This window comes from Pygocentrus nattereri, chromosome 23 (genome assembly GCF_015220715.1).
Source record: "Pygocentrus nattereri isolate fPygNat1 chromosome 23, fPygNat1.pri, whole genome shotgun sequence".
NCBI lineage: Eukaryota > Metazoa > Chordata > Actinopteri > Characiformes > Serrasalmidae > Pygocentrus > Pygocentrus nattereri.
This window is the reverse complement of record NC_051233.1, coordinates 20,280,195-20,291,264: the sequence shown is the minus strand read 5'-3', so window position 1 is coordinate 20,291,264 and position 11,070 is coordinate 20,280,195. Positions and strand designations below refer to the sequence as shown.

The following is an 11,070-nucleotide window of genomic DNA, read 5'->3' as shown; positions in this document are numbered from 1 at the left end:
TTGAAAACAAACAAACAAGTAAAGGTATTGAAGCCAAAAGCCTTCCTTGAGTTTCTGGTTAAGACTGGGTGTAGCAGCAGCTTAGCTGAAGTAATACAGGAGGCAATGCAAATCCTACAAAGATAGGATTGCAAACGTGTGTGGTGCGCAAGTATTTAGGTATGTAGTGAACTGTTACTTGTTGTCAGCTGTAATGTAGCTTATAGGGGTGGGGTGGGAGTTGTGCACTTTAAGCGCGAGGTGTGAAGGTGTGTGTGTGTGTGTGAGTGTGTGAGAGAGAGAGAGAGAGAGAGAGAGAGAGAGAGAGAGAGAGAGACGCGCGCACACCACCAAGTGTGTGCTTTGGGGGGCGGAGTTGAAGGAAAAGTCTCTCGAGCGCAAACTTCAGCTTTATCTCAGTAAGTGAGGAAGCGCCGCGAAGAGCGCGTGAAATACTCCAGCAATGACCAGCCTGACTGCCCACGCGAGGAGATATGGAAGGACGCGCGAGATACGGATACTCTGAATGAGAGACAGTGCGCGCAGGAGGAAAAGCGACGGGGACGCGCGTAAAGTGACTTTTCTGGCTTCTTTTCTTTCCGCTGGAAACTGGGAATCAATTAGGCTGATTCACTTGACTGACTTCAACAGGACTTACTATGCCGCGCGCCTACGACCAATCCAAGCCGGCACTGGCGGACTTCTGTCGCGTCCGCGTAAAATGCGACAGCGATTAAAGTGGACATCGTGTCAGTTTTCTAAGCGAAGATGTCGAACAACACAAGCCCCGCGTACCGGGACCCCACCATCCCGGCCATCATGTTCATATTCGGCGTGGTGGGCAATGTGATCGCGGTGGTGGTCCTCTGCAAGACGCGCAAGGAGCAGAAGGAGACCACCTTCTACACGCTGGTGTGCGGCCTGGCCGTCACGGACCTCCTGGGCACGCTGCTGGCCAGCCCCGTGACCATAACAACGTACGTGTACGGCAGGTGGCCCGGCGGAGAGCCGCTGTGCCAGTACTCGGGTTTCATTCTGCTCTTCTTCTCGCTGGCCGGCCTCAGCTTCATCTGCACCATGTCGGTGGAGCGCTACCTGGCCATCAACCACGCCTACCTGTACAGCCGCTACGTGGACCAGCGGCTCGCGGCGCTCGCCATCGCCGCTATCTACGTGACCAATGTGCTGTTCTGCGCGCTGCCCAGCATGGGCCTGGGCCGCGTCGTGCTCCAATTCCCCCAGAGCTGGTGCTTCATCGACTGGCGCACGAACGACAGCGCGCACGCCACCTTCTCCTACATGTACGCGGGCGTGAGCTCGGCGCTCGTGCTCGTCACCGTGGTGTGCAACGTGCTGGTGTGCGGCGCGCTCATCATGATGCACCGGCGCTTCGTGCGCCGCACCTCGCTGGGCACGGACGGCGCGCGCGTGCAGGCCGAGCTGCGGCGCAGGCGCAGTTTCGCGCGCTTGGCCGGCGCAGAAATCCAGATGGTCATCCTACTCATCGCGACGTCCGCCGTCGTGCTCATCTGCTCCATCCCGCTGGTGGTGAGTCTGGGCTTCGTTTAGCGCTAAAGGTCCAGGGGGGCTGCATCAGGTGTGTTTGGACAGATGCAGTTATATAGGGCAGCGGGGGTCCACCAATGTACACTCTGAAATAGAAGGGGTCAAGGGTCCTTTAGTACAGAGAATGGTTTCATGATTAAATGGTTCTCTGCATGGTCAAATGGTTCTTAATCTTAATCTTAATGAAGCTTAGAAGGTTACTGCTACCATGTCAAGCTTAGAACAATTTCAGACCCCTTTTGGGTGCTACATAGAACCATTTTCAAAAATACAACACATTTTCCATCAATATGAAGAACGATTTCACCAGGCAGAGAGCCATTTAAGCATGCAACCACTCTCTTCACCATAGAGCCATCACTTTTAAGAGTGTACTTGATTCAAATGTGCGCACTGGTTGCCAAAAGCAAGTAGACTGATAAGGTAGACTTGCACTCTATGTCCCAAAGCATCCAGAACACCCTTCTTAGTGAATTCAGCTACTTTATGATGCCCTCTTTGCTGACACAGGTGTTCAATCTCCATAAAAAGCCCTGCTAATAGAATAAGTAGCAGTGGAACTGCATTCTCTGGAGTGATGAAGCTCCATCCAGTACCTTTAGGATGACTTGGAGTGGCAGAACTAATCATCCAGCATCAGTACTTGACCTCACTAATGCTCTTCTGGCCACAATCAATCCTCATTGGAAAGTTCTAACATATAGCATAAAGCCTTCCCAGAAGAGCAGAGGCTGTTACTGCAGCAAAGCAGGGATTTCAGAAGAAACAGGTGTCTGCAAACATTTGGACATATAGATGTAGTTTATTCCTGAATTAAGTCAATTCAGTGTACTTTTTTTCTGCTTTTCAACTTGGGGATCCACTGCTCGACACAGTTTTGACCTCTGCCTGCACCAACACACCTTATACTTGTCTCAAGAATGTGACAAGTTGGTACAGATGGGTCTGAGCAGGGAAAATGTATAAGCATGCAGGGCAGCGGGTTTCCAGGACTGGAGTTGAGACATTTTAAGGTGTAATCTAATGTGCAGTAGTAGATATACAGAGCTACTTTTCTGTGAAGCATCTGGGCCAGGAGTAACCCTGCCCTACATCAGGGTTAATCGGCAGAAGCCCTGAGTGGGTGTGTCAGAGGAGGGAAAACATTAAAACGTATCAGCACAAGGAGCAGCGTTGAAAAGAACTACTGTATGGGGTTTCTATTTCTGATTGGTTGACATGAATTTGGGTTTTTGTATTGACTCGGCACTTTTTGTCCTAGTATTAACATTTTGCATTTTAGTATAGACATAGACATTGAACATACCTGCATTTTTTTTTAATTTACAGTGAGGGTTTTTTTTTTACAGTAAGCCAGCAAGCGTTGCTTGAGTAGGCTGCTGATTGTGCAATGATAACAAGAGCAGCACATTTTGAAACGTGGATTAGGTTAGCAGGTAATGGCATGCATTTAGAGTCTGTAAAACTAGGCACGTATCGGTGATCATCGCTTCTAGCTGTTTGTTTACTTTACTTATAGAAAAGACTGAGCACAACACGCCCAAACAACATCAATGAATGCAGAATAGGAATGAAGAACAGTTGAAATGGCTATAACAGTACTCTCGTCAGGCTCCAGCTTTTATCAACAGTTTTTGGCCAATGGATATTTATGAGTGGTGGTCCACTCTCAACTTAGCAGCGACACTGACCTCAGCAGCTGGGCCTGACCCATTTCATACAAGCACTGCACATACTATGGTGTCACAGTCACTGTTGTGCTGAGAATGACCCATCACTCAAATAATAAAAGGTCAAGAGTAGTGCTGTGTTCAAAAACTGACCGATGATGAATGACATAGAGGGTGGGGGGTGCACTATATGCAAAGGAGACAGTTAGTGGAAGCACAGAGTAGGAGTTTCTAAAAACGTTTTCAAAAAGAAGTGAAATTTCAATAAGTTTCAGGTTTAACAGCTGTCAGCTCAAAGTTATGTCTTTGAGGGTGAGCAAACAGAGACAATGCAAAGGCTGCCACCTGTGGGCAAAAAGATAGGAATAATGGCTCTGCAAGTTCTAAACCAAAGAACTATATATATATATATACACACACACATATATACACACACACACAGTACTGTGCGAAAGTGTGCGCACATTTTTAAACAACTTAGTTACTTATATCTCAATATACATTAGAATAAAGTCATATTCATTATCAATTAAACATAAAAACAATAAAGTAACAAGAATTTCTTGGGTCAATAATATTTTTCCTTGACACCTTTACAGCCACCACAGAGACTTGTTAATATCATCAATTATATCATGAATTTAATGAAGCACTGATTGGTCAAACCAGGAGTTGCTTTTTAACTGTATATAATACTGGGCTTCCTCGAGGAGAGGTTTGGAAATGGGTAAACAAACACACTAACATCCAGAAAATCTCTATTAAATATATATATATATATATATATATATATATATATATATATATATATATATATATATATATATACATATACACACACACACACACACACACACAAAATACATACCAAATTTTATGTTGTATCTTTCCCTCTTTATGTTAAATACAGCAAATAAACCATTTTAAAAATCATTTTCACCTAGAAAATCAACAAAACTTGATATGAGCAGGGTGCCCAAAATTTTAGCGCACTGTATACAGAACCACTCCAGCTCAAAAACACTTTTTTGCATAGTTAGATAGTTCTTCTTTGTGATGGATCCATTTTTTTTAAAGAACATACGGCTCTATATAGCACTAAAAAGAGTTTCACTATGGTCACAAGTTATAGAATATTTATAGTAATATTACACAGAGCCATTTTAGCTAAGCGTTTAGGAGAAGTGATGAGTAAAAATAAATAACTCAAGAAAAAACCCATTTCGTGCCCCTTGTCACGTAGTGATACTGTTTTGCTTGTGATTTATGCATCAGTATGCTATGATTGATACGTCAGGGTGAACAATGGGCTCCCTGTGAAAGAGATGGAACTAATTTTAGTGCACAGGATAAGCTACGCTGCGACTAGAAGTTGTGATTAGCTTTTCTGAGATTTTATCCAGTACTGAATTCTTATGTTTGGAGACAATGTTGTATGTGTCATCATCACAAACATTTCATGCCATCATTGTCAAGAGAGTTTGACCTACTTTCTCACTGAACTGTACACACACTACTAGATAAGCACACTCATAAACATACAGAACGACAGGCATATATATATATATATATCCATCCACCATCCACCTTCCAAGCCTCCTCTCCATCAGGGTCACAGGGGGGGTGCTGGAGCCTATCCCAGCAGTCTTCAGAGGAAGGCAGGATACACCCTGGACAGGTCGCCAGTCCATCACAGGGCAGACAGACAGACACTCACACACTCACACCTAGGGGCAATTTAGCATATACAATTGGCCTGACTGCATGTCTGTGGACTGTGGGAGGAAACCGGAGAACCCGGAGGAAACCCACGCAAACTCCACAGAGAGGACCCTGGTCGCCCGGCCGGGGAATCGAACCCATATATATATATATATATATATATATATATATATATATATATATATATATATTTTTTTTTTTTTTTTTTTTTTTTTCTTCCATAATGTTTATATCTGGCTGTGATGTAGTAACGAAACTGATTTCATTTTATTAGTCACCTCAAGCCACAAATTATAGCTGACTGAAAATATTTGCTGTTTTGTTCTATTATTGAAGATTCTCTGATTATTGGAAGTTTATTGAGGATTATTGAAGAACATCTATATGTACTACTGAATCAAGCTTTTCAACATCCTGAGAAATTATATTTGGGTGAGAAACAAGTATTTGTGTAGGTGGCTTATAATGTCAGAATGAAAATGTCACGAGTTTACAGAAATTATGAGTTTACAGAAAATCATCACAGAGGAAAAAGAAGGCGGTTAATGCTAATGTTCATATTTACTCACGTGCTGACTCACTTATCAAAATGAATTATGATGCTTTAATGAGAGGATAAAGGCAAAGAACAGCATAAGAATATATGTAAATAAAGCAATATTACTTTGAATTTTTATGTTACTTTTTAAGTGATGACAAAACACAACACACCAACATTCAAATGTACAATTTCATTTCTTATTAATAGTCATTTTCAAACAGTATAGTTAGTTAACAGTACTCTGTTGTTGACAAAATAGTCATGGTAAAGATGTTTATTCCATGATCAGCACAACTGTTTGTAATAATGTGCACTATAAGAGTTCATTTAATCTATAATAGTATATGTAGTATGGATAATGGTATATGCAAATGTGTCTAGCCAGCTTGGTGCAGAATTCAGTTGATGTAAACACCCACATATTTCAACTGTCACAACTTCTGACAGTAGAACTGTAAATATTCGGTTTATTATCTCTATGTATCAACAGGCTGTCCAGATGCATCAAAAAAAGTTTCATCCTCGTCTGTCCTTCTCTGCTAGGTGCGGGTTTTTGTGAACCAGCTGTACCGTCACCCTGAGAAACAGGTGATAGAGGGCAATCCGGACCTCCAGGCCATCCGTATAGCCTCAGTCAACGCCATCCTGGACCCATGGATCTACATCCTGTTGAGAAAGACGGTCCTCCTGAAGCTTCTTGAGAAGGTCAAGTGCCTTTTCTGTCGGATGGGTGGGCGGGGCCGCGGATCGGGCCGCAGGGACTTCCTTTGCGGGGGTGGGACGAACATGTCCTCTGTGATATCACGCGATTCCCCCACACTGGTACCACGAGAGTTACGAGAAGTGGTCGCCACCTCACAGACGTACCTGTACACTTCGGACCCAGTGGAAGGGCACAGGGGCAGCATCCGCTTACCCATGACTTACCCCTGTCCAAAGCAGGCTCTCCTACAGGACTCGCAGGAGTCAGACCCTGCGAATGGACAAAGCTCCGTCGGGAGAATGAAAGGGCAAGATAAGGACGTGCAAACGCAAGGAACGCACTCGATAGTGCGCTTCCAGTCAGGCAGATCACCACATGGGTGCAAACAACAGACGCTTCAAGTTACCTTCACAGATGAGACTTTGAACTTGCAAGAGAGATGCATATGAGAGGCCTCGGTTGAGTAGCATCATAGATGTGCATGCTGACGAATCAGCAGAAGCGAAACTTAAACTTTGCTTAAGAGGAACCTTGTGAAATGTCCGCAAGGGCAGGAGAGATGGGGCATTCTCAACAAGAGAGACACAAACACTAAAATTAGATTCATGTGCTGACACAGGATGGGGCGTGCAAGCTTAACTTGGTGAGGAGAAAAGAGAGGAACAAAGCTACATATCTGTGACAAAGGCAGGGAACACAAAAGCTGTGAGCGGAGGCAGGTTGCAGAGAAAGAGAGAGGGTCGTTTCTGAAAACAGGCCTAGTTTTTCAGTAGTCTCTCCAAACTTAACGATATGCTAAAACCATAATATGATGAATGTGCACATAGGCTGGAGGGAGAGTCAGAGTCGGAAAGACAGAAAGAGAGGGAACAAATCTCTGATAAATGACCCTGGAGTCATGAATACATGAGAAAAATTCTTGCCCAATTCTATCTTAAAACGGGTGGTTTAAGGCCGTTTTAGCTATGTGAGAAAGCTCTTTTGTGACCCAGGGGACGGTCCGGCCGGTGGAAAGGTTTCTGTGGAATTCTGCAGTGCAGCTGATTAATCATATGCAGCTTTACTGGCAGCTTGTGTAAGAACGCATTTCTTTCCTTGTTTATTTAGTGTTAAGCACGTTTTGCCTGTTCGCACCTGATAAAATACGATAAGGGTTCAAGACGGCTCCATTTGCCACCCTAGCTTGGTTGGGAAACACTAAATTGCTAAATCTCCCAGGAGATGTCCGATTATCTGATGTGTTGTTTAACAAAAGGAAATTGCCTTCCTATAAATGAGAACTGCCCTAAATTTCTCAGGGAACCTAGGCCAGGAATGGAAAACAGCACACCATGACGTTTGTCTGATAGTTAGTTTACACTGTAGCTTACAAACTTTACAATGTAAGCGTGGGTTGTATTTCTTTTCTCTCCTTCTCAAACTTTAAAGTCTGGACGGAATGTGAGACAACCATTGGCTTAGAACATGTTCACCATTCCCAATCATGTAATCTGAAAATATAGTTAGTATTTTAATCTGAAAGGTGTTACTAGGGAGTAACAGTGTAAGTCGCTCTGGATAAGATCGTCTGCTAAATGCTGTAAATGTAACAGAGGTGTTACAGTAACACCAAGTGTTACTGCACCGATATGGGAAGTCAAATAATTGTAACACATTTCGTTAGGGTTACAAGGCAGATTAAAAAGTGATATTTGGCATTTGTCATGTAAATATCTGCTGATACGGATATGTAAACATTTATAAAATGTGCAGATTGGGATTAAATATATCCGGATATATTTGGATTTTGGTGTAATGTTGGTGTAATAAGTGTAATATTCATTTTGGTAGGGTAACTTGTTTAGTAGGATGAATAAATCGCGGATATTTTAGTGTAGTATTCCAGCAGCGCCTAGACATTTTGCTCTTCCAGTATATATATTCCTCGTACTGGATTTTACTGATGTCCATTTTATTTTGTTTTAAAGCAAATATCGACAGATATCAATATGATTGACATCGTTATGGATTCCTACCTACTAAAAACTAGCCAACAACACAATTTTCCATTCATGGCCTGTTTTCCATCCAAGTTTCCTCAACCATCAACAGACAAAGAACCTAATGAAATAACCTGTTAAATCCTGTTGGGTCATTGCATCACGTTTGCCAAAACAAGCGGTTACTTAATAACTTCCCAAACTCAATATTTGCGTAACAGCGTCGAACAAAGTCTAGTTAATCTGTAGGACTCGAACACGGCACACATTATAAGAGCACATCATAAACGGGCATCAATTCCTAAACTCATGTACCGGTCCTCTTGATAATGAAATGTGTTTAACTGAAGTGAGATGCTGAAAAGATAAGGAAACCAGGAGGTGACATTTGTTGCACTTTTTAATTTGCTGAACCACTGAACGTTAGCTTCTTAATGTCAAAGGTTACTTTCCGATGCTGAGGTCAGACATTTGGCTTTTGACGGGAACCTTTGCTATAGTGTGCAGTTGTGATGTGAAAATGTGAATGATATCCCATTGAAATTTAACTTATTATACAGGGGTTGTGTGTTGCTTCTTCTCTGTGAGAAGGTCTAAGTAGTTCTATCTATGTCAGAATGTTACATGACAACTTTTGTTTTTCTGCCATACTCGCGGCATAATTTTGAATGAAGATGGAAAAGTTGTTATGTGTGTTACTGAATATGAACATGAACATTGCATTTACAGACCTTTGAAATGGGGACTCCATTTTGTTCCGATGTAAACAAAGTCGCTCAAAGTGATTCCGTTCTAGAGGGCTGTTCACAGTGGTGGTGATAGGAACCAGACATCTGAAGAGTTTAATGCCTCTACAAGCTACAACACAGAAAGCTATTACACGAAATGGTTATGAATATGTTTGTTGATGCCAGAGATATTGTTTTATGGCAGCTTTGAGATGAGATTTTGGCCTAGAATATATTTTTAAAACACATTAATTGCTTAGAGGGCACTGTGAGACAAAATAATAACCAAAGGAAAAAATATTACTCATATTTGTAGCTATTTTACCAAGATTACATAAACTTTGAAAATACAGTGGCTGTACAGCTGTATGCAAATGTTTGTATACAACTGTATTTGTGTTGTGGACCTCGGGTTCCCATTACCACCACTGTACATTCTACATCAAACCACTCTGAATGACTGTTTGCTCTCAGTGACTGAACTATACAGAAATTAATTGTGAAATTGATTAATTGCACTGAATATATCAGTTACAGTTAGTGGTAGAACAGTAGAAAAACCAGTGCAGAAGTGAACTGACACAGGTTAAAATGAATATGCTAATTAGTTACAGAGAAAGACGTTACTGATGCAGTAGCAGTTCATATGTTTTCATATGTTTCCTTTGTTCCCAACTAGCAAGTCTTAGCAAAGATGGATTAAAATTACAGAGGGCATTAAAAACGAATCCCAATCCATCTGCATTAACAATCATGAGGCAATTCCATTCCACATAACAAAGAGCCACGGTTATTGCAACAATACTGAACCGAAAACAGACCTTTCTATTGTTCATTCATTGAAGGCAAAAAAAACGGAGGCTTTTGGCCATTTGTTTCTTTGATGTTACGCAACATTTACTATAATGTTCCGATGTAAATAAACAGATGGTCCTACTGCAAGTTGTTTTCCAGAGAAAATAAAGAAGAAACGTATGTGGAGTGTTGTTTTTTTTTTTTCCTTCAGCCTTGTGAAAATAGACTTTGTTCTACTTCTACTGCTACAGGAATACGAGCACAAGTCACTTACAAAAATGACATGCTTTGTTGATTTTCTAAGTGAAAATAAATAAAGATATGCTCTACAGAGAACACACTGTGGAGCATTTTAATGCCCAATTACTGTTTATTTGTTGAATTTAACACATTGAATATAATATCTTGAATTTAACACTTTTCTGCAAAACGCCATTTGTTCCCTGCGGAGGATCTGTTATATTATTTTCACTTAGAAAGTAAATAGGACATGTAATTTGCCCAGGGGTCTTTCACAAAGAAGGATTTCTCAGTTTAGCAAGATAACTTAAGCCCATAGTCAAACCTGTCCAATAGGAAAACAGCTGAGGGACATTCCTATAGGTCAAGGCTGTCCAGTCTAATCTGCAGAGGGCTGGTGTGGCTGCAGATTTTCACACCAACAAAACAGGAGGTCACCTGACGAAATGTTGAAGACAGACCAACTGATTAAACAAGTGGAATCAGGTGTGCTTCAGCTTTAGAGTGAAAAGGCGCAGCCACACCGGTCCTTTGCGGATAAGATCGGAAATCCCTGCTATAGGACAATCCTCAAATTTGAGCTAAAGTAATCCGGCTAACTGAGAAACACTGCTTTGGGAATTTATTTAGTTTTTTTATATGACAGCGCACTTTCATGTCATTATAAAAAAGTTATAGTTGAGCTACACAGTCCTTCATTAAACTCAAGGTTTTCATAATTTCATCATTGTGAAACAGTTGGATGTAAAACAATGTACTGTGCAGAAATTTGGACACATTTCCTAATAGTGTTGGTGGTAGGAACCAGGGGTTGCAATATGTGCAATGCAAAAATAGCCATTTTACTTACTATGCAAAACAACCAGTGAACATGTATCTTCTGAATTTTATATGTAATGTTTTTTATGGTGAAATATTGTCAAATCCGAAAAAGTTTGTTTTCAGGGGCACTAATCTTGCAACACCACGTATTTGAATGGATTTAAAAACAAATAAATGTTAGTCCAAAACATTATCTGTACAGTATTGCAGAACAAAGTTTCAGGCATCAGGCAGTGTATTCCTAACCAGTTCTTGTATCAACTTTCTGTATGGGAGCCTTTAGAGACATTAAACTCTTCAGTTGTCTGGCTTTTGTCAACACCAA

At 41.5% G+C, this 11,070-nt stretch overlaps 1 protein-coding gene across 1 annotated transcript; it reads left to right on the top strand.

The window, feature by feature from the left end:
- The first annotated feature begins 399 nt into the window (after nt 1-399).
- Nucleotides 400-11,070, top strand: ptger4b (prostaglandin E receptor 4 (subtype EP4) b). Its single transcript, XM_017698501.2, has 2 exons — nt 400-1,527; nt 6,022-11,070. Exons 1-2 carry the CDS (start codon nt 748-750, stop codon nt 6,628-6,630), a joined length of 1,389 nt encoding a protein of 462 aa, XP_017553990.1. The 5' UTR covers nt 400-747; the 3' UTR covers nt 6,631-11,070.